The following is a 27,692-nucleotide window of genomic DNA, read 5'->3' on the forward strand; positions in this document are numbered from 1 at the left end:
AATATTGGTGAAGAGCTGAAAAACGGAAACCCTTGTGCACTGTTGGTGGGAATGTAAAGTGGTACAGCTACTATGGAAAACAGAATGGCCATTCCTCAAGAAAATAAAAATAAAATTATCTTATGATAGGAATATCCATTTCTGGGTAAATACCCCAAAGAACCGAAAACAGGGTGTACACCCATTTCAACATTTACATGTCAATTCAACTGGGCCAAAATGCCCAGATATTTGTTCAAATATTCTTCTGGATGCTTCTATATATATGTTTTTTGGCTGAGGTTAACATTTAAATTGGTGGATTCTGAGTAAAGCAGATTACCCTCCACAATGTAGGTGGGCCTCATCTATTCAGTTGAAGGTCTTACAGAAAAAGACTGACCTCCCTTGAGCAAGAAAGAATTCAGCCAACAGACTGCCTTTGGACTCAACTGCAACTCTTCCTTGAGTTGACAGCCCACCCCATCACCCTGGCTTGATGAGTGGGTAGGCTGTAGACTCAAGGAACAGCTGCCAAAACCCGGAAAGCCAATTCATTAAAATAAATTAAAATAAATCTCTCTCTAGACAAACACACACACACACTACCACCACCACCACGATGGTTCTGTTTCTCTGGAGAACGCTAATACACCCCTGGTTCATGGCAGCATTATTCACAATAGCCAAAAGGTGGAAGCAACTCCAGCAGATGAATGGATAAGCAAAATGTGGTATGTATATACAATGGAATATTATTAAGCCTTTAAAAAGTGGAAATTATATCTATATCTATACACACACACACACACACACACACACACACACACACACACACACGTTTATAGAAGATGGTTTCACCATGTTGTCAAGGCTGGTCTCGAACTCCTGGGCTTAAGCAAACCGCCTGCCTCAGCCTCCCAAAGTGCTGAGATTACATGTGTGAGCCACCACACCCAGCCAAAAAAAGGACATTCTGACACATAATACAACATAGATAAACAATGAGGACATCGTGCTATGTGAAATAAGCCTGTCACAAAAAAGGAATTAGTGTATGATTCCTCTTGTATGAAGTACCTATGGATGTCAAATCCATAAAGTAGAATGGAGAAACAGAGAGTTGTTTAATGGGTATAGTTTGTTTTGCAAGAAAAAAAGGGTTTTGGAGAATGAATGTACAACAGTGTGAATATAATTAACACTACTGAAAATGGTTAAGATTATAATGTTATATTTATTTTACCATGATTAAAAATTAAAACAAAATAATGTTAAGGAAAAATACTATAAATAACAACAACAACAAAAACACCTCAAGCAACTTACATTCAGCTGGGAAACAGAATATATCTATTCTATTCTGCTAGAGATATACCTGCGGTTCAAAATGTATTACAAATTATGTTGGGTATCTTTTTGAAATGACTGAAAAACTAAATTAAAAGCAATAATATTCAGTTTACTAACCAGTAAGTCCTTCTTTCATGGTTCTTGACTTTTCTGTAAGATGTTATTGCAAGATATCTACTAAAATGGAAAGCAACTGAAAAGGCAAAATTATAATTTCTTACCAACATCGCTAAAACCCTGGAGGGGGGGAATCCTAACAAACATGGCCATAATTTGCCACATATTTCTACTGTCCTCACTTTTCAAAATCCAGAAATCAACATTTCTGGAAACAAGAGAGTCTAAAATTGGGCTCCTTCAGAAGGTGCCAAGTTAATCCCTGACAACCTAGTTTCCATTTTCAAAAATGTACTTTTTCTCCCCCCAAACCGGTATCCAGATTCTTAAATATTTTTAGCACATAGAAGTTAAATAGATTTGCTTAACCAAAATAGCTAGTAAACCTCCCAAAAGAATTAAAATATTAATGGCACTTTAATGATACAAATGAACAACTTTACACTCAAATCATCAATGGGAAAGGAAGCAGAATTCTGTATGGAAGTAAACAAAACAAAGTTCAAATTCTACTTTATTTTACTTTTTTTATAACTAATGAACAACTTCTTCCAAAGACAAGTAGGAAATACAAAAATTAGCCAGGCATGGCACATGCCTGTAGTCCCGGTCACTTGGAAGGCTGAAGTGGGTGGATCGCTTGAGCCGGGAAGGCAGAGGCTGTAGTGAGCTGAGATCACATCACTGCACTCAAGCCTGGGTGACAGAGCAAGACCCTCTCTGGGAAAAAAAACATAGGCTGGGCGCAGTGGCTCACGCTTGTAATTCCAGCACTTTGGGAGGCTGAGGCAGGTGGTTCACCTGAGGTCAGAAGTTCGAGGCCAGTCTGGGCAACATGGTGAAACCCCATCTCTACTAAAAATACAAAAATTAGCCGGGCATGGTGGTGGGCGCTTGTAATCCTAGCTACTCAGGAGGCTGAGGCAGGAGAATCGCCTGAACCCGGGAGGCGGAGGTTTCAGTGAGCCAAGATTGCACTAGTGCACTCCAGCCTGGGAGACAGAGCAAGACTTCATCTCAAAATAAATAAATAAATAAATAAGTAAATAAAATTTAAAAATATATAAAAACAAAGACAAGTAGGAGCCATACTTTTTTTTTTTTTTTTTTTTTAAAAGATAGGGTCTCTTTCTGATGCCCAGGCTGGAGTGTAGTGGCGTGATCACGGCTCAATGCAACCTCGACCTCTCAAACACAAGTGACTCTCCTACCTCAGCCTCCCAAGTAGCTGGGACTACAGGTGCATACCACCCTATCCGGCTCATTTAAAAAACTTTTTTTGTAGAGGTGGGGTCTCAACTATGTTGTATCCAGGCTGGTCTCGTTTTAACTTTATTAGAAAACAAGCATTGTTTATCAGCTTCTTGTTTTTTTTAAACTAAAAATAACATTGCTAGGTTGTTTCTATGAAGATTCTCTAAATATATTTATAACCTTAAGAATAACATGTAGAACAAAGTAGGTGACTGAATGATCTTTGTTGAATAAATATGAATGGATATTCAGATAATTAAAAATCTCTTAGGATCTCCCATTCTTTACAGGATACAGAGAAAACTCGTTAATATGGTCTTTTACCTTTGCAGCCTTATCCCAACTCTGTGCTCAAGACAAACAGGTTGTCCTTATACTTACAACATCCCCCTTTGCCTACAAAGCTCTTCTCATGGCTCTTTGCCTATCTTAAGTTCACCTATCTGTCAAATCTCTGGGGATGCAACATTTCCTCAAGGCAGCCTTCTCTCCTCCCAAACTAGAACAAATTCTTCCTGGGGCATTAGGTTTTTATTGCACTGTATTTCTCTTCTTCACAGCAATCACAGTTCCAATGTTATATTTGTATTCTTAGTTGATTTGTTTCTTTCCACCTTTAGACAATAACCTTCTAAGGGGTCATACATAATATCGATCATCAGTTGTATCCCTTGTGCATAGCACAGGGCATGGCAGGCAAATATGTGTGTAAATAAACTTGTTGAATGAATCAATGAGACACACTTTTCCTACCCAAAGTATAATGGCAGGATAACATTTATCAATCTACTGCTTCTTGAAAAACAGATATGATGTGCCTAATTTTCATTTTACATCTCAAATACCAATGCCTAAGGACTGCACAGTCATTTTACAAATCTTTTTGACAAATGCCTTCATTAATCACCACCTGTTTACAAGTGCTAAATAACATTTTGGTTACATTCTGTAACATTTGCTGCACTTAATGTCATCTCTAGAATACTGGCTAATATGAAGCATCTGGACTTCAGGAACACAAACCTGAAACTCACACACCAAACTAAACTGTTATGTAAATGACAGAAATGACACATTTTGGTTTGCAACATCTCTAGATGGCTTTTGGACCAATTCAACTTTTACCACTAAAAATCTGTCACCTGACTATAGTCATTTTGAGCTCATGATAAATGAATTACAGATGAAAAATATATAGTTTGATGACAATCTTTACAAAAGTCAATCTTCAAAGAATACCACCAGTCACAGGTATTCTAGGCTCCTATCAACTTATTTGGTCAGGGCAGACTTCACTTTTCACGATAATTATGTTCTGATAATTCTACAAACTTAATTATTATAAACAAAAGTCATACTTTGCTCATAAATCAGGCCTGGGTCTGGATTCTAGTTCTTCCATTTTTCATTTGTTCACTGAGGCAAGTGACTTAAAATTCCCAAGCCTCAGTTTCCTCACATGTAAAATCAGATAATGATTCCTATTCCTAAGATGGTTTTGAGACTTCAACAAGATAAAATGGGCCTCATTCAAGCATGCTCAGTACTCTGTCTCTCTCTCTCCGGTTATACAGAAATTCTGTTAGGATTCTGCAAAGTAAAATAAATATTTCAGTAAAAATTATGTCCTTTATTTATTAATGAATCTGGATTTTCAGATTTTCCTTAAATTTACTTAGTAACTCAAGGGCTCAAATATTATAGAGATTTGTATCTAGTATGTTAAAGAAATGAAAAGTGTTAATCAAAATGCTGCACAAATAAAAGCTACATTTAACAAACAGAATATCACAACCATACAAACTAATCAGATATAAAGAAGTCAGTAACAGAAATCTGATGTTGCCTTTAGATCACACAATTAGGCAAACAAAAATAGAGTTCCATCCTCCTTTGGTCAAGGCCATGGTTGAAGACTGAATACCAAATAGGGAAATAGGAAAAGTCAGGAAATGGCAAATTAGCAAAAACTAGGACTCCTTAATTTTTATATTCATTTTCATATCTCACTTCTAAAACTTTAATTAAATTCAAATAAAAACCAAAATGCAACTGGGATAATGCCAAAAGGAAAGTTATGTAGGTCAAATGAGAAACTATATTGTCCTTAGGCTCTTTGTTGTTTTCTGTTTAAGGAAAAACTGCCCAAGTGCCTTGACACATTAAAGATCAAGCAGGAGGTTCTGCCAAGAGTCCCCATCTGGCAGCCAGGTTTTGTCAAGCAAATTTTGAGAATTCTCTACCCTTCCACTTTCTATCTAATTACAGCACTTTATAAAAACCATTCTCTGTCTCTGTCTCTGTCTCTCTCTCTCTCTCTCTCTGTCACACACACACACACACCCTTTTTCTCTCTCTCTCTCTCTGAAACTTATCTGTATTATAATAACACAACACTAGGTATGGATTAATCTGACAATTTTCCCCTAAAACAGAATAAATTCAAAAAGGAAAACCTTTCCTCTGTACACCTGCACTATATTCTGACAATAATAATTCCTAAATTAAGTATAATACACTTTCCCTATAGGAGTTTAAAGAAGTTACAGTAAAGAACCTCTTGTATAAATATATATGCCAGAACTTGACCCAAATAAGTGCTGAGAGGTATAAATCTCAAAACAGTTTCTGGACTCTTTGAGAGATGTCTTCAGAGTCTACGATATATTTTCTTCAACTAAATTATACAAGTAAGATATTTTGCTAGGTTGTGGGAATGCCTTACGGCATGTTACTGTGGAGCTCATGGTAAAAGAGAAAGAATATAAATAATTAAAATAAAATTGACAAATGATAAATGATTTAATAAATTAGAAATGCAAATGCCAGGCACTTTTCTAGACCCTGGACACAAAGCATGAACCTAACAATAACCCCGCCTTCATGAAAAATATGGACTACTTGAAAATTGTACCTGCAACACTAAATAAATATTCTTCATTCTTCCAGTATATTGAGATGTTTATTTTCAATTAGACAATTTGTTTTCCTCTTTGAACACATAGTTATGTGATGGCTCTATAAAAGATTTTAAAATAACTATAGAAGTAACTATTAGTAAAGACTGTGGGATACTAAAAATGGCTACAAAGAAAGTTATGACAAAACCTCTGAGTTTGAATGGAAGTCCTACTAGATTAGAGTCTATGCCTGTGACATTATGCTTCTGATTCTTGTTCTTAAATGCTTTTCTCATGATAGTATGTAACTTACTTCCTAGAATGCCATTCATTAAAAAAAATTTAATATTTGCTAAATGCCAATATTTATGCCAGCACTTTTAAAGTACACAAACATGGAGTTTCTTTACCTCATGCAAATATGCTGTGAGAAAGTCTTAAGAGCCTATTGCCTACTTTGTGGTACAACACTGAAGACTCACCATCCAAAACAAAGAGACTTAGTAAATTCTTGTAATTTGCAGTAGTTCTGTTCTATAAGGTTACCACAAACATTGAAATCATTGCTCCTGGGGGAATACAAGGTTATGTTTCCATGAGCCCTCAGTCACAACATGTTCATTAACTGATCAATACATAACCTTGTTCTATGTGTGTTTCAGTTTAAAAAGAGCACTTCAGTGCTACATTTGGAGTCTGTTTTAAACAGCAAAATCACTAACAAAAAGCACAAAAATGTAAAAGCATGGCACTACATACACTGCGAAAAGAAGGCTTGTTTATAGCATGACAGCTGAGACAAGAAGGCAGAGCCTCGCTTTGATCAACCTCTGCTGGGAAATGAGCATCAGGTGAATCAATTTTTCACCACTCTGAATGACCGTAAAAGTGCTCCAAGTACTGACTTTGGGGTTACACATAAATTTTAGTAAGTATGTCAATCTGCCAATATGAAATCTACAAATAATGAGTACCAACTGCATATGAGTCAAATATTTCAGTGCGGTATCTGACTTGATTGCCACTGAAAGACACAGTTTGGAAAACCCCTAATAAGTACTGTTACTATGCAGACAAAGAGTTCTAGACTAGAGTGCTTCAATTAAGATGTCTGAGGCTTTCATAAATGGATGTTTTTTAAAATGTTATTTCCTACCTGATATATTCTAAAGGGGATATAACGAAATCCATTTTCTTCTGCAGGATATTCCATGAGTTTCCGATTGATGGCCCAAAACTGGTCAAATCTGTCTGTAACGATATAAATTATTTGTTATTAAAAATGAACATTATAATGGAATACCTAACATGAAGAGATGAAAGTTTTAAATATCCCTCTAGAAGTTTCTGAAAGGACATCATTTATATATTTTCTTATTTTTATTAAACTTAACTTTCCATAAACATAAAGCAAATATAAAATTAATTTTTTCTACATTATTGCATCCTCTCCCTAAATATTCGCACAGCCATTTTTTTCTCATAAGAAAAACTGTAAACATATAAACATATGACTACTTGTGTTATCAAGGCAAAAAACACACCAGGTAGAGGACAGATGTCTTGACTCTCCTGGTACTACTTCTAATTGCTGAGCTACAAAGGTACAGCTTCAAGTAGCCTAAATGTTAACTAGACGTTGTGTAAAGAAATAAAGTCGCCGGGAGGAGTGGCTCACGCCTGTAATCACAGCACTTTAGGAGGCTGAGGAGGGCAGACCATCTGAGGTCAGGAGTTCGTGACCAGCCTGACCAACATGGAGAAACCCCGTCTCTACTAAAAATACAAAATTAGCCAGGCGTGGTGGTGCATGCCTGTATTCCCAGCTACTCGGGAGGCTGAGGCAGGATAATTGCTTGAACCTGGGAGCCGGAGGTTGTGGTGAGCCGAGATGATGCCATTGCACTCCAGCCTGGGCAACAAGAGCGAAACTCTGTCTCAAAAATAAAAATAAAGTCAAAATACTGAACACAGTAAATATTAAATACCAAAGATATTTTTTTAAAAAGCTTTGAAAGAAATATGGAACTGGCACTTATGAAGTGCCAACTGCAGCTTAATCTCAGACCAATTAAGCTCTTTTTAAAAACTTTTCAGTTTCAAATTTTTTAAATAAACAATTTGAGATATAATTTGCATACCATAAAATTCACCCCTTTTAAAGTATACAACTTAGAGGTTTTCAGTACATTCAGAGTTTAGAACATTTTCAGCATCCCAAAAAGAAACCAGTAACTATTAATAGTCACTTCCCATTCCCCCTTGCCCTAGCCCCTGAAAAATCACTACTTTCTATCTCTATAGTTTGCCTATTCCAGACATTTCATATAAATGAAGTAATATAATAAGTGGTTCTTTTCCATCTGGGTTTGTTTTTCGCTTGGCATAATATTTTCGATGTCCATTCATGTTGTAGTATGTATCAGAACTTCATTTGCTTTTACGGCTGAACAATATTCCATTATGTGGAGTTACCAGATTTTTGTTCTCTCAGTTGACTCACATTTAAGTAGTTTCTGCTTTTTATCTGTTATAAATAATGCTACTATGAACATTTGTAAACAAATTTTTGTGTGGACATATGTTTTCAGTTCTCTTGGGTATGTACCTAGGAGTAGAACTACTGGGTCATTAGGTAACTCTGTTTAACTGATATATGTTAACTGTGTTTTGAGGAACTGCCATACTGTTTTCCAAAGTGATTGTACTACCTTTCATTTCCACCAGCAATGTATTTGGATTCCAATTAGTCCACATCCTTGCCAATGCTTGCTACTACTGGTCTTTTAATTATAACCATTCTGGCAGGCATCAAGTAGTATCTCATTGTGGTTTTGATTTGCATTTCCTTAATGACTATGCTGAGCATCCTCTCATGTGCTCACTGGCCATTTGTGCATCTTTGGAGAAATGCCTATCAAATCACTTTCCCTTTTAAACCAGTTGTCTTTTTATTGTTGAGTTATAAAAGTTCTTTATAAATTCTGGATACAAACCCCTCATCTATGATTCACATATTTTCTCCCATTCTGTACATTGTTTTTTAAGCAACTCCTTTTTTTTAACTCACCCAGAATCCCACCTTATAATAAAATATTTTATACTCAGAAATTTGAATCAAAATCTTATCTCTATAAAGCAAGGAAATATATCCAGAATTACAGTTCAGCTTGGTATTTCTTTATTACTAGACCTGTTTGAATCCAATCTACTGGCAATCTATTGATTCTGCTTAAACCATCCTAACCATATATTTTTTAAAAATTAGTTATTTCTTCTTACACCCCTGTCCTAAAAGACTGTGACAGGCTTTAGGCCTTCCTTACTCTAATCTTCAACTCCAATGTGAGGGAAGACTCACAGTGTATTAGAAATGGTGTGAGAGAAAATCTTGAATTCAGTAAGTCCAGCACAATTTCACAGATGGTAACTAAGGCCCAGATTGTTATATGTTTAATTAATAACCAAGACCAGAATCTTGGTCTTCCAATTCAAAGTCCCCAACTGGTTCAAAAGTTGCTGCCACGAAACTTTATCTTAATGTGAAGAATACTATTTTGACATAGTCCTCTCATATACAAAGCAATTATTCTGTCGATGCTTAAAAAAGTATCTTCCTACCATCAAGTATCAAGCAAGAATGTGACAGCTAAATACAATGATTCTTCATGCATACTTAAAATTTTACTTGCTGCCTTGTCATGAAATCTCAAGCACCTAGCATGGTGCATGCATAGCATATGCTCTTAAGTCAAAGAATGGATAGAACACTATGAACATAATTTCTCATAAAAGTAAACTGGAAAAAGAAACATGATTGTGCCAGTTATCAATTGTATGACTCTCTTCTCCAAATTCACCCTTCAATATATGCATTGCTATACGGACACAAATCCTTTAAGCATCTCTACTGCAACAACTATCTTAAGATTTCTCAACAGAAAATGCTAAAAGAAGTTGTAGGAGAAATGGTTCTTCTGCCCAATGTCCAGATATGCAAGTCTCTCAGCAAAGTTGCAGCCGGACCCTGGCCCAGGGATAACCAGCCCTCTCAAGACAGAATCTAGCACTCCAAAGGCTTCCTGCTTGCATACGCACACTAATGGGCCTTGCCCTTATCAACATCTCAATTTGCTTGCTCTGGAGGCCTGCATGGGCTGCCCATCTGTGGTTTCCCATCCAGCTGCCACTCCCTCTGCACAACCATGCCACATGTTGCTGATCACCTGCATTCCAGGTTGCCCTGACTGCCAATGGACTACAGACCAACTCTGGCCTGGCGAGAATAGAGAACTTTTCTACTAATTCAATGAGCTGAATATACCTCCTCCAATGAAGTCTGAGCCCTAGCCTTTGCAGGTGGGACCCCTTACAAGTTTGGTCTTCCTCTCTCAGCCTTAGGGTAAAATATATAGTTTTCTTATATCTTATAGTCACTATTTGATAAAAGAGTTTATTGATTCTTTACATAAAACTTAGCCTGTTTAATCCACTGATTAGACCCAAATACAACTGTTTAAAAGGAGGGAGGGAGGGAGGGAGGGGGAGGGAGGCAGAGAGAGGGGGAGGGGGGCAGATAGGCAGGGAGGGAGAGAGGGAGGGGGGCAGACAGGGAGGCGGGCAGAGATGGAGGGGGGAGAGGAAGGGAGGGAGAGAGGGAGGGAGGGAGAGAGAGGGAGGAAGGGAGGGAGAGAGAGGGAGAAAGGGAGGGAGAGAGAGGGAGGGAGGAAGGGAGGCAGAAAGAGGGAGGGAGGGAGACAGTGAGGGAGGGAGGGAGAGAGAGGGAGGGAGGGGGAGAGAGGGAGAGAGGAAGGGAGGGGGAGAGAGAGACAGAAAGAAAGAAAGAAAGAAAAGAAAAGAAAAAGAAAGAAGGAAGGAAGGAAGGAAGGAAGGAAAGAAAGAGAAAGAAAAGGAAGGAAAGAAAGAAAAGAAAGAAAGAGAAAGGAAAGAAAGGAAGAAGAAAAGAAAGGAAGGAGAGAAAATCAGTGTTGAGATTGAAGGAATAACCAAGTGTCTTTCACAACGGATTTTTTTTTCCCTTTTAAAAAGAGAGAGTCTTGCTCTGTCACCCCGGCTGGAGTGCAGTGGCGAGATCTCTGCTCACTGCAACCTCCACCTCCCAGGTTCAAGAGATTCTCCCACCTCAGCCTCCCAAGTAGCTGGGATTATAGGCATGCATCATCACGCCCCGCTAATTTTTGTATTTTTAGTAGAGACAGGATTTCACCATGTTGGCCAGGCTGGTCTTGGACTTTTGACCTCAAGTGACCCATCCGCCTTGGCCTCCCAAAGTGCTGGATTACAGGCATGAGCCACCGTGCAGAGCCAAACAAAACAAAGACTAAGCAGGAGAAAATTAAAACTAGTAGTCACTTAGCTTATTCACATTGGGAGAAAGGAAGATAACGTATATATACTTCTCGCCAGAGCTACAAGCAATATTACTGATGTTAGCTTCTTTTTATAAAACTTAACATTTAAGAAGGCTATCAAAAGCATAAAACCAAAGGACTGTTCTACAGAAATATTCAATCAATTTAAAAAAAAAGATTAAAAATACCATTCCTCAAAAATCCTGATGGTCATCCATTTTTCCCCTCTCTCTCTCTGCTGAATTAAGCTTTTATATTGGTCTTGCAAATTTTTAAAACATCTGGCAAAAATGTTATTTTTTTTTAATTTCAGAGTTCTCTAAAATGCGTAAGATACCGAGTTAATTTGTATTCTTTGTTCCTCACATGGACAAACCGCAGGAAAAAGTGATAACTTTAAAGGATTTATCTATTCTTCCACTTAAGCTTTATGGGAGGTAAAAACTCAAGGCAAAATAATTCTTATGCCACAAATAACATGTCTAAAATCCGCCACAGGAGACATGGAGGACATATAAGGAGAGTGTAGGGATTGCTACTCAGGCTCAATTCAGCTGGCTAGGACCCTCACGCAGGAAACCGGTGAAATGGTCTCCACATGCATACACTATTCACCTCCTGGTCTTTAACATCTATGAAGCCAAAGGAGAGCAGAGTTATAGCATTTCAAATAAACGTCAGACTGTGACAGCACATAGAAGACAGACTGTAAGCTTGTCTTTGAAAGGAAAAGCAAATGGCTGAAAATCACCACAGAAGGGAACCTACTCTTCACAAAATTTTCCATCTGTCAACAGTATTATTGAAATCAGTACTACAAGTGATCATGTAATAATTGTATTGTTTTAATCAGAGGCTTTCAAGAAGATATGTAACAGAAAACACATTCAAATATAGAAGACCTATATGAATTAATTTCTTCATACGTAATATGTTAAACATCTCTGTAAGACAAAACAGGAGAAAAATAAAAATGAACAAGTAGTAATTACTGGTAGGCTGCCAAAAGCAGGTCTTCAGTAAGTGATCTGTATCTTCAAACTCATCTGCCTTATAAGCCAGGTCAAATTAAGAGAATCAGCCCTTGAAAATTCATCATGAACACAGAAGTAGGTGGGCCCAGTGGGCTAACCTGTGCATCAGGGCTGAGCCGTGCCAGTCCTGGAGGAAGTTCATCCTTCATCCTGTCCATAAACACACATCTTGGCAGAAGGTTTCTACCCAGGGAAATCTGTGGTTTCAGTGAATCACAAAAGCAATAAAATCCAAATTCCTGGACAATTTTGACCTGGACGGTCACTGTCTGAAAATTAACTGAGAGAAGACATTTACTCCTTTGCCCTACAAAGTAAGTGCCACAGTCTTGGAAAATTGGCATCAAGAACAGTAATCAATATATATTTAGAGTGCAATTACTTCTCTCCATGTTTCCCACTACCACTTTCACCTCTCTGAGCCAATACAATAGCCTCCTACTTGGTCACTGTCCTATGTTTATCCCCTGTGCACAGCATCCAGAAAGCTCTTTTAAAGCATAAATCATCATTAACGAGTAAATTTTCAAATATTTTCTAATGGGCCATAAAACATAATGCTTTATGACGCACTTCAATGATATGGTTATTTTAAGTTATGTACTAAAATCATTTTAAGAAATATGCAACCCACTGCATCTCCTTACTGCCTGCATCTGGGGCAGACTGCTCCCTGACCAATCTACATGCAGGCAACCATAAATAATGTCAGTAACAAAATACCTCTTCCCCTAGAAGCAGATTCCTACTAGGCCCACTCCACCCCCTTGGAATGCTATTGCTGCATTTCTCTGAGATCTCACTGTCTACCTTACTAACTTACTAAGTTACTACCTACCTTACTTACTAAGCTCTAAGTCATGCTATTTTTCTTTTCGGTCCCTAGTAAATACCAAACTTGCTCCCATTTCAGTTTTAGCAGCCTAGAATCCCCACTTTCCTAATCTTTACATAACTGCTTCCTATCATTCAAGTCTCAATACAGTGTTACCCCCTCAGAAAGATTTCTTTCATAATCCTAGGTAAGACAGCCCCACTTTCCAATCATTCCCTATACCATCACTCTATTTTATTCTAAATACTTATCGTTACTTCAAATTATGCAATTTACATGTTTAATAATGTACTGTTGCTCTCCCTCAACTAAAATATAAGCCTCATGAGGGCAAAGACTTTATCTTCAGCCCTAGAAAGTTCTATGTACTTCAGCCCTAGAAAGTTAATGTACTATGAGTATGCACATAGTACATACTCAACAAATGTTTATTAATCACTAATAGCTAAATGAATGACTAGGCAATGGAGACAATAAAAACAAGGAATAGCAAACATAGTGTGGCATAGTGGAAAAAGTAGACAGTCTGGAGCCACACTGCCTGAGTTTGTTTCCCAGCTTTGTCATTTATTTAATAGTTGTGTGAGTTTGAGCAAGACACTTACTGTGCCTGACACAAATTAAGTGCTACATAAGTGTTTCCTATTATCATTATCTTTTAGGCTGCCTCAGATTCAACAACAGAAGACACTGAGCTGCTAGATTCTACCAGGGTAAGAAGTGTCAGGACCAGTATGGAAAAGTGGCCCTGCCAAAACCCCATCATTACAGAACTGCTGGACTGTTCAGTCTGGCTCAGAGCCAGGGAGTCTCCATCACTCACATCAAATTCTATGTGAATGTTGCCTGTTGGAGTTGTGCAATTGAGCAGCCTTTGCTAGCCATAGTTGGGAGAATAAAAGCCCTAACACAGTACAGCTGCAATATTTACAGCCAAATACCCTCTATGTCTCTTTTGCTTCCTCCAACTTTTTCAACCACCATATAAGGTTCTATCTTCTCACCCTGTGGGCACAATTTAGTTGCCATCTACCTCCCATCAATTTCACTGCATTCATCTCCAGCCATATCATGTAACGGTGGGAATAAGAATGGTGGTCCTTCGCTTCCCTTTTAAGTTGGATTCCTAGGTATTTTATTCTCTTTGAAGCAATTGTGAATGGGAGTTCAATCATGATTTGGCTCTCTGTTTGTCTGTTATTGGTGTATAAGAATGCTTGTGATTTTTGTACATTGATTTTGTATCCTGAGACTTTGCTGAAGTTGCTTATCAGCTTAAGGAGATTTTGGGCTGAGACAATGGGGTTTTCTAGATATACAATCATGTCATCTGCAAACAGGGACAATCTGACTTCCTCTTTTCCTAATTGAACACCCTTTATTTCCTTCTCCTGCCTAATTGCCCTGGCCAGAACTTCACTCATAGGTGGGAACTGAACAATGAGAACACATGGACACAGGAAGGGGAACATCACACTCTGGGGACTGTTGTGGGGTGGGGGGAGGGGGGAGGGATAGCATTAGGAGATATACCTAATGCTAAATGACAAGTTAATGGGTGCAGCACACCAACATGGCACATGTATACATATGTAACAAACCTGTACATTGTGCACATGTACCATAAAACAAAGTATAATAATAAAATAAAAATTAAAAAAAAAGAATGGTGGTCCAAGAACATCTGGGCCAACATCTGAGGAGTCCTCTAGTCTTGACAAGCAAGTCTGAGTTCCAACTCTATCTCTTAAGACCTAGATAACCATTCCTTTCCAACCCCTTCTTCTTCTAACATGTCTTAATATAGTAGGGGAGAGGACATAAGCATGATGGGGGACGGGGTTCTTGTCAATCTGAAAAGATGAGAGGTTCACAATTGCCACACCTTATTACAGCATGGCTTTATAAACGGAGTCAGTAAAAACCAGCTACCTCATGAAAACTCTGTAAATCGTTAAAAACTACTGCTTGGAAATTTAAAGAAAATTAATCTTATTAAGTATTGAGAAAAGCAGACTGTAAATTCTAATTTCAACATCACCAGCCAATAAACCATGACTGTAAGTTACAACATCTTTAAACGTATTCCAAGAGTCAATCCCAGTAACTGCCTTTATTTTTAAGTAGACAGGATTCAATTATCGTATTCTAACCAATTAAGAAGAATTTATTTCAAATGTATTTTTAAGCTGGGTAATAAAAGATTCAAAATTCAAAAATTTCATAACGTAAAAAACAAATTATTCTGTTGCTCTATGTGCTTATATTAAAATTTCTAATAATAATGATCTTCAACTATACTCCCATTTTCCCTTCATCCATGACAATCTTTAAAGCAGCTTGTCAAAAAGAGATTTACAGAGCTACAGCACAGTGGTAGGCCAGGACTAATTATCTAAATGTATTCCTGTTACAATCATCTATAGATTTATAACCAATAACCTCCTGTTCTATTACTTTTTAAAACTACTGTATATTAAGAAAATGTTATTTCTCTTGGCCGAAATTAGTTTATTACTTTCCTAGATGCAGAGGGCCAGAAACAAATTTAATATGCAATTGAGTTCATTTTTACTTCACTCAGAAATCAAGCCAAAGATAAAAACAAAAATATTTTAATTTTTGAAAGACTGACAAAGAAAAAGGTTCACTGTAATCTTTCCAACATTTATTATGTAGGTAATTCTTTAATACAAATCCTTTATGCTTCTGGAGAGAAAATCTAAAGTAGAGAACACTATTAATCTGTTAATGATTATCCACTGACAAATAACAAAAGCTTTTAAAACAAAGGGGCCACCAATGGTCACTGGAGATGCAGTATGTAATGCAACATTTCTTAACTTTTGCTTCTCACCAGGATCACCTGAAGAGCTTTTAAAAAATACTAATGTGCAGGACCCACTCCAGACCAATTACCTGATTCCCTGGCATCTGTACTTTTGAAAGCTCCCCAGATGATTCTAATATATAGCCAGCGTTAACAACCTCCAGATGCAACAAAAAATACAGTCATGCTTCATTTAACGATGGGAATAGATTCTGAGAAATGCATCAGGCAATTTCATCATGTGAACATCACAGAATGTACTTAGAAAACCTAGAGAGTACAGATTACTACACAACTAGGCTATATGGTATAACCTATTGCTCCTAGGCTATAAACCTATATGGTATGTGCAAACCAGGAAAAGGTACAGTAAAAATACCATATAAAATATTTTTAAAAGGCACCCCTGTAGAGTGCACGTACCATGAATGGAGCTTGCAGGGCTGACTCTGGGTGAGTCAATGAGTGAGTGGTGAGTGAATGTGAAGGCCTAGGACATTACTATACTCTACTGTAGACTTTGTAAACACTGTACATTTAAGTCACATTGAATTTATTTAAAAATTAACTTAACTTTAAAAATTAACTTAGCTTTTTCACTTTATAAACGTTTTCATTTTAACTTTTGAGTCTTTTGTAATAACACTTAGCTTAAAACAAACATGTACAGCTGCACAAAAACATTCTTTTTTTATATCCTTATTCTATGAAACTTTAAAAAAATTTTTTTTTTAACTTAAGACTTTTTGTTAAAAACTAAGACACAAATACACACATTAGCCTAGTCCTACAAAGTGGGAGGATCGTCAATATCACTGTCTTCCACCTCCACATCTTGTCCCACTGGAAAGTCTTTAGGGGCAATAACATGAGTGAAGCTGTCATCTCCTATGAAAACGATGCCTTCCAGAATACCTCTTGAAGGACCTTCCTGTTTTACAGCTAACTTTTTCCAATAAGTAGAAGGTGAACACTCTAAAATAATGATAAAAAGTACAGTAAATAGTAACATAGTCGTTTATCATTATCAATTACTGTACATAATTATATGTGCTAGACATTTATCCAACTGGCAGCACAATACATCTGTTTATGACAGTATCACCACAAACCTATGAGTAATGTATTGTGCTATGATGGTACAAGGGCTACCAGGTTACTAGGCCATATAAATTGTTCAGTTCCATTATAATCTTAAGGGACCACTATCATACATGCAGTCCACTGTTGACTGAAACATCATAATGCAGAGCATGATTGTACATTCACTTCAGAATCAGGGATCTAGGTTCAAATTCTGGTTCCACTTCTTGGTAGTTCTGTGAACTCATTTCCTCATTTGCAAAGATGGTAATATTTATCTAATTCTTGTGAGGAATCACTAAGATTATGCATGTGAAAGTCTCTAGGCCTGGGATATCACAGGAATTTAGTAAGCCTAATAAGCTCCTCCATTCTATTTCAAATCTACCTAATCTGTACATGGTAGCTACATGGAAAATACCTCTATAAAGAAGTTCCCAATTTGCAAACAGTTCATATTGTGAATCTGGAGTTTAATTAAAACAGGAGATAGAAAAAACAGCATGCTCAAACAAGTTTTTATTTTGTAGGACCTGTGTAGCGTGAAATCTAACAAACCCCTTGCTCCCATTATGCACTTAATGGAATAACAGGAGCTTTGGAGAATTAAAAAACAAAAAACAAAATAAAACAAGTACACAACAGATTCTTCTTTTCACTTAACATGTACTTGGGGAAGCCAAACTGACACAAGTTATCACAATTTCTAGTAAGTCTGATGAATCCTTTATTATGCACTTGTAATGCTTGATGGCTCAAGTCCTTCCCACCCACCCCCACTCCCCATCCCCTCAAACGGCAGACATGACCAAGTAATAGATATTATACTTAAGTAAAAAGCATATCAGAAGTTTAGGCTGGGCTGAGCATGGTGGAGCATGCCTGTAATCCTAGCACTTTGGGAGGCCCAGGCGGGAGGACTGCTTGAGCCCAGGAGTTTGAGACCAGCATGGGCAACATAGGTAAATCCCATCTCTACCAAAAAAAAAAAAAAAAAAAAATTAGCCAAGCATTGGTGGTGTATGCCAGTGGTACCAGCTACTTGGGAGACTGACATGGGAAAACTGATTGCCTGAACCCAGGAGGTCAAGGCTGCAGTGAGCCATGACCTTACCACTGCGCCTCAGCCTGGGTGACAGAGCAAGGAGGCCCTGAATCAAAAAAAAAAAAGGCTAGTCAAAAGTGCTATTAAAAACAAACAATAAGGCCGGGCACGGTGGCTCAAGCCTGTAATCCCAGCACTTTGGGAGGCCAAGGCGGGCGGATCACGAGGTCAGGAGATCGAGACCATCCTGGCTAACACGGTGAAACCCCGTCCCTACTAAAAATACAAAAAATTAGCCGGGTGTGTTGGCGGGCGCCTGTAGTCCCAGCTACTCAGGAGGCTGAGGCAGGAGAATGGCGTGAACCCGGGAGGCAGAGCTTGCAGTGAGCCGAGATTGCGCCACTGCACTCCAGCCTGGGGGACAGAGCAAGACTCCGTCTCAAAAAAAAAAAAAAAAAAAAACAATACTAGAGTGAGAAATAGGGAAAAGCTGTTGGTTCTCATTACAGTGGGACCAGTGATGACTTTTATCAATAACTTATACACCTGCAAAGAATTTAGCAATTTAAAAAACCCTAGGATTTTATATTAATTTGCACACAACTTACTGATACAGCTCTCCTCATTGTAGAGAGGAGAAAATTGCAGCTCAAAGCAGCTACACGACATGCCCAAGGTCATCAGGCTAGTGGCTGCTACCATGACACAGAAGATTTTTAGTTACATTTCTATAAATAAAACAGCTTGTTTGCTAACACTCAATGTTCAGCCAATTCAAGATAATTTATGACTGAGATCTGGGAAACTATTAATGAATGGCATGTTCATATTATCAAAAATTCCAAGGTTCTATGCTTCAAAAATTATGGTAGCATCTAGTATAGTAATTCAACAAATCTCATCTCCTGTAGTATTTAGAGATGACAGAACAGTACAGCTAACAGTAGCTGCTACTACGGAAATAACTATTACTTGTTTCAACATGTTCATTAAGCCATAATTCTTTAATGAGTACATGAAGAAAGGCATTGTGATAATCAACTGAAAATATTACTCAATTAGGAACTATTCTTTAAAAGAAGACAAGGACAATAATGAGTGAAACTGAAAAATCTCATCTTAGTTCAACTTTTAGCTATACTGGGACTGTTCAAGAAGTATTTTCCTCAAAACTGTTATATAACAACTAATTCACTGCAAAACAAAGTTGGTTGAAAACGATATACATTTCGGCCGGGCGCGGTGGCTCACGCTTGTAATCCCAGCACTTTGGGAGGCCGAGGCGGGTGGATCACGAGGTCAGGAGATCGAGACCACGGTGAAACCCCGTCTCTACTAAAAATACAAAAAATTAGCCGGGCGTGGTGGCGGGAGCCTGTAGTCCCAGCTACTCGGAGAGGCTGAGGCAGGAGAATGGCGTGAACCCGGGAGGCGGAGCTTGAAGTGAGCCGAGATCACGCCACTGCACTCCAGCCTGGGTGAAAGAGCAAGACTCCGTCTCAAAAAAAAAAAAAAAAAAAAAGAAAACGATATACATTTCTCAAAACACATGGCCCACCCAGAATTTTACAAATTATACTTTATTACCTATAATTAGCTTATTGTGGACTAAATATTATTGTTTTAAATGTATCCCATAACTTTTAGGGATACATGATGCACATAGTGTATCCTGTAAGGTCCAAAACTTCAATCAGGATTTCCAAGAATCCTAACAGTAAAAATAAGAATAAAGTTATTAAAATTTGAAATTATCCTCCCAGTTTCTCAGATTTTTTCATTTACAACTCACTCAAATATGTGAATTGCATTACTATATTGAGTACTAACACCTGAAAAATAAATAATGCTAAAAATACTGGTGAGAATGAGCTGTATTATAATTGTAAAGCACTTCCCCTTTCAACAAGTCCATGAAGTTGTCTTCCTTCTGTTCTCACTTCCTATATTTCCCTTCATCACCTTGTCTCTTCTGCTCCTTTCTTACATTCTAGGTGGACAAATATTAATATTTTTTCATCTTTCAAAAAATATGTAAAAGAGTTATAGAGTTTTTTAAATCTTACATAAAAATAATGACTTTTAAATACATGAAAACTACATGCAGGTTAAAGTACCTGTGGAACAAAATCTAAGCATTAACAAAAACAAGAAGATAGTTTAAGAAAAAATGGCTGTAAAAGCACTATTCACAGTAGCAAAGAATTAGAACCAACCCAAATGTCTATCAATGATAGACTGGATTAAGAAAATGTGGCACATATAGACCATGGAGTACTATGCAGCCATAAAAAAGGATGTGTTCATGTCCTTTGCGGGGACATGGATGAAGCTGGAAACCATCATTCTCAGCAAACTATCACAAGCACAGAAAACCAAACACTGCATGTTCTCACTCATAGGTGGGAACTAAACAATCAGACACCTGGACACAGGGCGGGGAACATCACACACTGGGGCCTGTCGGGGGGTGAGGGCCTGGGGGAAGGGATAGCATTAGGAGAAACATCTAATGATCTAATGTAAATGACGAGTTGATGGGTGCAGCAAACCAACATGGCACACGTATACCTATGTAACAAACCTGCACGTTGTGCACATGTACCCTAGAACTTAAAGTATAATTTTAAAAAAAAGAAAAAAAAATAGCCACAAAATCTTGACATTCTGAGTGTGGCTTGGAATTTGAAATTTAACTACAATTAGAATTATGAAAATTAACTCTAATTTGAAATGCTGTTTGGGATACTTTTATATCCTTCTAATGGGAAAGAGAGAAATAAACTAAATGTAGAAGAGCTCCAGGAACTTAAGCATAGTCTGGATACTAAAGGGACACTGTGGGAAGAAATGCTTCTTAAGTAGAAAAGCACTTTGAAGACAATAATCAGGACTACACATGCTGTATTTTAGATGAACAAACGTGTTCATTTTACCCCTCTTTTTTATAAGTTGCTTATTTTTCCAGTGTTTGGGTAAAAATCTTGCAATTCTCTGAATGTTAATTAAAATACCAGTGGCACAGATAGTTTTATTCTTAAATGTGATTTTCACATAAAAGGATTCTGAACCTTATATAGTTTCTAAAGTAGTAAAAGAGAAACGGTATCCAATGAGTACCAAGAAACTAGCGCTGCAATAGAACTGCACTGCCTTTCTTGGTTCAGGAGATGACATCATTAATATACAGAATTCTAACAACCAGAATTCATCACTACAGCCACTAATCAGAACTGGTCTACACAGGCCAAGTTTGAGAACATAAAATGTCACAGGGGTCAGGTGTGGGGGCTTGACATTCTCAATACAAATGATTTCTAGGCTTTTGTTTAAAAGCATGTAACACCTGGAAATACGTAATACATGAACCAGCATTAACTATTGATTGTTGAGCTAAAATGTGTATCTAGCCATCCATACCCTAGAAAGGTAACGAAGGAATGGAACAGAGACTAGGTAAGTTTAAATTACAGTTAAAGAGTGGGAAAGAAGAGTTGTTAAGATATGCAGAGATAGATCAAGTGAGCTAGAACTGAAAGGAAAATACACAGAACACACATTATTTCAAAAAATGTAAGCAGAATGTCTTACTGCAACGACAGCATACTATTGATTCATTTGTCATTTAGTAGTCACCTCAGAAAAAGTAAATAATCATCATCCAGAAACAGTTATGGTTAACTTTGCAATGAGAAGTTTACATAGTTCACCAGGCAACAGTTCACACCTACAATCCCAGCGCTTTAAGAGGCTGAGGTGGGCAGCTCCCTTGAGCCCAGGAGTTCAAGACCAGCCTGGGCAGTGTGGTGAAAGGTCGTCTCTACAAAAATTCAAAAATGAGCTGGACGTGGTGGCGGGCACCTGTAGTCCCAGCTACTCAGGAGACTGAAGTGGGAGCATCACTTAAGCCTGGGAGGCGGAAGGTTGCAGAGAGCTGAGATCCTGCCACTGAACTCCAGCCTGGGAGACTCAGAAAGACTCCATCTCAAAAAAAAAGAAAAAAGAAGACGTTTACATGGTTAAACTTACATATAAGAGGTAAATGGTTAAAATAACTGTTTTGTTTATATGCTAAATCCCTTTGTTTAAAAAAGAATATAGTTACACATGCAGCCAAATAAGTCATTATGACAACAGGACATAATAGTTCTCAAGGGAAGAATTGCTGGAATAGATGAGAAACTTCATAAATGGGTTAGCCCACACTGTGAACTTTGAAACATATCTGGCACAGCTGTTGTGATGGCAGTGACAATTCACGTAAAGTACCCAGAACAGAACTTGGAATGAGTTAAATGCACTCAACAAGTGGTCACTGCTACTTTAAATGAGAAGCAGTTTTGCCTACTAACTCCACATCATTTCCCTCTAGAGTAGTGGTTCTCATAAGAATATGGTGGTAATTAGGGTGATAACGGTAGAGATGAAGAAAAGTCAATAAATTGGGGTTTATTTTGGAGACAGTATTGACACAGCCTATCGTTAGGCTGGATGTAGAAGTTGGGTTGAAAAAAATGAAACAATTATTACCATAGGTGGGGCCTGGGGGAGGGGGCAGTGTGCTACTGGCATCTAGTCTGTAGAGGCCAGAAGTGCTGCTAAAGATTACACAATGCACAGGAGAGCCCCAACCCTCACAGCCACATCAAAGAATTATCCAGTCCAAAAAAGTCAACAGTACAGAGATTGGGAAACCCTGCTCCACAGGAGTGGTTCTCAAACTTTAGTGAGTCAAAACCTTCTGGAAGACTTGCTGAAACAGGCTGCTGGGACTTACCCAGAGTTTCTCATTCAGTTGGTCTAGGGCACATTTTTCTTTGAGACGGAGTCTCGCTCTGTCGCCCAGGCTGGAGTGCAGTGGCACCATCTCGACTCACTTCAACCTCCGCCTCCCAGGTTCAAGTGATTCTCCTGCCTCAGCCTCCTGAGTAGCTCGGATTAGAGGCATGCACCATGCCTAATTTTTGTATTTTTAGTAGAGATGGGGTTTCACCATGTTGGTCAGGCTGGTCTTGAACTCCTGCCCTTGTGTTCCACCCACCTCGGCCTCCCAAAGTGCTGGGATTACAGGCATGAGCCACTGCACCCGGCCGGTCTAAGGTACATTTCTAATCAGTTCCCAAGTAACGCTAATGCTTTTGGCATACTTTGGGAAACAGTGATCTAGAGAAGGGTGATAAGAAGCTAATGGACAAAACAAAAAAGGATTAGAAAAGTAAGTACATCTAAAGTTTTCCATTCTCTTAAAGAAAATCATAAAGTTCTTAAAAAGTTTTCCATTCTTGAGTTGACAAGATGGCTGAATAGGAAAAATTCCGGTCTGCAGCTCCCAGTGAGACCAACACAAAAGGCGGCAGGTGATTTCTGCATTTCCAACTGAGGTACCCAGGTCATCTTGTTGGGACTGATTAGGCAGTGGATCCAACCCATGGAGGGCGACCAGAAGCAGGGTGGGGCATTCCTTCACCCAGGATGCGCAAGAAGCCGGGGAGCCTCCCTCCCCCAGCCAAGGGAAGCTGTGAGGTACTGTGCTACCCGGTTGGGTTACTACGCTTTTCCCACGGTTTCTGCAATCTGCAGATCAGGAGATTCCCTCATGTAGCCTACACCACCAGGTCCCTGGGTTTCAAGCACAAAACTGGGCAGCCATTTGGGCAGACACCGAGCTAGCTTCAGGAGTCTTTTTCGTACTTCAGTGGCGCCTGGAACCCCAGAGAGACAAAACCATTCATTCCCCTGGAAAGTGTGCTGAAGCCACAAAGTCAAGTGGTCTCGTTCAGTGGGTCCCACTTCTACGGAGCCCAGCAAGCTAAGAAACACTGGCTTGAAATTCTCACTGCCAGCACAGCAGTCTAACGTCAACCTGGGACGATCGAGCTTGGCGGGGGGAGGGGCATCTGACATTACTGAGGCTTTAGTAGGCAGTTTTCCCCTGACGGTGCTAAGGAGTCTGGGAGGTCTGGACTGAGCGGAATTCACCACAGTCCAGCAAAGTGGCTGTGGCCAGAGTGCTTCTCTAGATTCCTCCTCACTGGGCAGGGCATCTCTGAAGGAAAAGTAATGGCCCCAGTCAGGGGCTTACAGACAAAACCCCCATCTCCCTGGGACACAGCACCTGGGGGAAGGGGCGGCTGTGGGTGCAGCTCCAGCAGATTGAATCATTCCTGCCTGCCAACTCTGAAGAAAGGAGCTGATCCTGATGAGGGATTCTCCCAGCACAGCACACCAGCTCGGGTAAGGGACAGGCTGCCTCAAGTGGGTCTCTGATCCCTGTGCCTCCTGACTGGGAAAGACCTCCCAACAGGGGTCAACAGACACCTCATACAAGAGAGCTCCGGCTGGCATCAGGCCAGTGCCCCTCCGGGACGAAGCTTCCAGAGGAAGTGGCAGGCAGCAATCTTTGCTGTTCTACAGCCCCCACTGGTGATACCCAGGCGAACAGGGTCTGGAGTGGACTTCTAGCAAACTGCAGCAGACCTGCAGAAGAGGGGACCTAACAAAAAGAAAGTAACAACATCAACATCAACATAAAGGACCCCCACAACAAAACCCCATCCAAAGGTCATTAGCCTCCAAGATCAAAGGTAGATAAATCCACAAAGATGAAAAAGAAAACAAAACCAGCACAAAAATGCTGAAGATTCAAAAAACCAGAATGCCTCTTCTCCAAATGATCGCAACTCCTCTCCAGCAAGGGCACAAAACTGGATGAAGAATGAGGTTGATGAATTGACAGAAGGCGGCTTCAGACGGTGGGTAATAACAAACCCCTCCGAGCTAAAGGAGCATGTTCTAACCCAATGCAAGGAAGCTAAGAACCTTGATAAAAGGTTATAGGAACCGCTAACTAGGATAACCAGTTTTGAGAGGAACACAAATGACCTGATGGAGCTGAAAAACACAGCACAAGAACTTTGTGAAGCATATACAAGTATCAATAGCCAAATTGATCAAGTGGAAGAAAGGATATCAGAGATTGATGATCAACTTACTGAAATAAGGTATGAACATAAGATTAGAGAAAAAAGAATAAAAAGGAACGAATGAAGCCTCCAAGAAATATGGGACTATGTGAAAAGACCGAACTTACGATCGGTGTACCTGAAAGTGACGGGAAGAATGGAACCGAGTTGGAAAACACACTTCAGGGTATTATCCAGGAGAACTTCCCCCACCAAGCAAGACAGGCCAACATTCAAATTCAGGAAATACAGAGAACACCACAAAGATACTCCTAAAGAAGAGCAACCCCAAGACACATGATCATCAGATTCTCCAAGGTTGAAATGGAGGAAAAAACGTTAAGGGCAGCCAGAGAGAAAGGTTAGGTTTCCTACAAGGGGAAGCCCATCAGACTAACAGCGGATCTCTCTGCAGAAACCCTACAAGCCAGAAGAGAGTGGGAGCCAATATATTCAACGTTCTTAAAGAAAACAATTTTCAACCCAGAATTTCATATCCAGCCAAACTAAGCTTCATAAGCAAAGGAGAAATAGAATCCTTTAGAGACAAGCAAATGCTAAGGGATTTTGTCATCATCAGGCCTGCCCTACAAGAGCTCCTGAAGGAAGCACTAAATATGGAAAGGAAAAACCAGTACCAGCCACTGCAAGAAACACCAAAATATAAAGATCAACAACACTACGAAAAAACTGCATCAACTAATGGGCAAAATAACCAGCTAGCATCATGATGGCAGGATCAGATTCGCACATAACAATATTAACCTTAAATGTAAATGGGATAAATGCTCCAATTAAAAGACACAGACTGGCAAATTGGATAAAGCATCAAGACCCATCAGTGTGCTGTATTCAGGAGACCCATCTCACCTGCAGAGACACACATAGGTTCAAAATAAAGAGATGGAGGAATATTTACCAAGCAAATGGACTGCAAAAAAAAAAGCAAGGGTTGCAATCCTAGTCTCTGAAAAAACAGACTTTAAACCAACAAAGATCAAAAAAGACAAAGAAGGGCATTACATAATGGTAAAGGGATCAATGCAACAATAAGAGCTAACTATCCTAAATATATGTGCACCCAATACAGGAGCACCCAGATTCATAAAACAAGTTCTTCGAGATCTACAAAGAGACTTGAACTCCCACACAATAATAGTGGGGGATTTTAACTCCCACTGTCAATATTAGACAGATCAACAAGACATAAAATTAACAAGGATATTCAGACTTGAACTCAGTTCTGGACCAAGCAGACCTAATAGACATCTACAGAACTCTCCATCCCAAATCAACAGAATACACATTCTTCTCAGCACCACATAGCACGCATATTCTAAAATCAACCACATAATTGGAAGTAAGGCACTCCTCTGCAAATGCAAAATAATGGAAAATATAATAAACAGTCTCTCAGACCACAGTGCAATCAAATTAGAACTCAAGATGAAGAAACTAACTCAAAACTGTACAACTACATGAAAACTGCTCCTGAATAACTACTGGGTAAATAACGAAATTAAGGCAGAAATAAAGAAGTGCTTTGAAACCAATGAGAAAAAAAGAGACAATGTGCCAGAATCTCTGAGACACAGCTAAAGCAGAGTTAAGAGGGAAATTTATAGCACTAAATGCCCACATCAGAAAGCTGGAAAGATCTAAAATCGACACCCTAACATCACAATCAAAGAATTAGAGAAGCAAGAGCAAACAAATTCAAAAGCTAGCACAAGACAAGAATAATTAAGATCAGAGCAGAATTGAAGGAGATGGAGACATGAAAAACCCTCAAAAAAAAAAAAAAATCAATGAATCCAGGAGCTGGTTTTTTGAAAAGATTAACAAAATAGACCACTAGCTAGACTAATTAAGAAGAAAAGAGAGAAGAATCAAATAGACACAATAAAAAATAATAAACGGGATATCACCACTGATCTCACAAAAATACAAACCACCATCAGAGAGTATTATAAACACCTCTATGCAAATAAACTAGAAATTCCAGAAGAAATAGATAAATTATTGGACACATACACACTCCCAAGACTAAACCAGAAGAAGTTGAATCCCTGACTAGAACAATAACAAGTTCTGAAATTGAGACAGTAATTTAATAGCCTACCAACCAAAAAAGTCCAGGACCAGACGGATTCACAGCCGAATTCTACCATAGGTACAAAGAGGAACTGGCACCATTCCTTCTGAAACTATTCCAAACAACAGAAAAAGAAGGACTCCTCCCTAACTCATTTTATGAGGCCCTAACTCATTTTATGATACCAAAACCTGGCAGAGACACAACAAAAAAAGAAAATTTCAGGCCAATATCCCTGATGAACATCAATGCGAAAATCCTCAAGAAAATACTGGCAAACCAAATCCAGCAGCACATCAAAAAGCTTATCCACCACGATCATGTCGGCTTCATCCCTGGGATGCAAGGCTGATTCAACACACGCAAATCAATAAACGTAATCCATCACATAAACAGAACCAATGACAAAAACCACATGATTCTCTCAATAGATGCAGAAAAGGCCTTTAGTAAAATTCGACATCGCTTCATGCTAAAAACTCTCAATAAGCTAGGTATTGATGGAACATATCTCAAAATAGTAAGAACTATTTATGACAAACCCATAGTCAATATCATGCTGAATGGGCAAAAGCTGGAAGCATTCCCTTTGAAAACTGCCACAAGACAAGGATGCCCTCTCTTACCACTCCTATTCAACATAGTATTCGAAGTTCTGGCCAGGGCAATCAGGCAAGAGAAAAAATAAAGGGTATTCAAATAGGAAGTCAAATTGTCTCTGTTTGCAGATGACATGATTGTATACTTAGAAAACCCCATCGCCTCAGCGCAAAAACTCCTTAAGCTGTTAAGTAACTTCAGCAAAGTCTCAGCATACAAAATCTATTTGCAAA

At 38.8% G+C, this 27,692-nt stretch overlaps 1 protein-coding gene across 3 annotated transcripts in view; it reads right to left on the minus strand.

The window, feature by feature from the left end:
• Positions 1-27,692, minus strand: part of ATG5 (autophagy related 5) — a 140,025-nt gene that overhangs the window by 53,624 nt on the left and 58,709 nt on the right. For all 3 annotated transcript variants that reach the window (XM_012506153.2, XM_003278910.3, XM_030809519.1), the window contains one exon: positions 6,760-6,854. In XM_012506153.2, the coding sequence (XP_012361607.1) occupies positions 6,760-6,854 (95 nt within the window). The remainder of the gene's footprint in view (positions 1-6,759; positions 6,855-27,692) is intronic.

Source organism: Nomascus leucogenys, chromosome 3 (genome assembly GCF_006542625.1).
Source record: "Nomascus leucogenys isolate Asia chromosome 3, Asia_NLE_v1, whole genome shotgun sequence".
Taxonomy (NCBI): Eukaryota; Metazoa; Chordata; class Mammalia; order Primates; family Hylobatidae; genus Nomascus; species Nomascus leucogenys.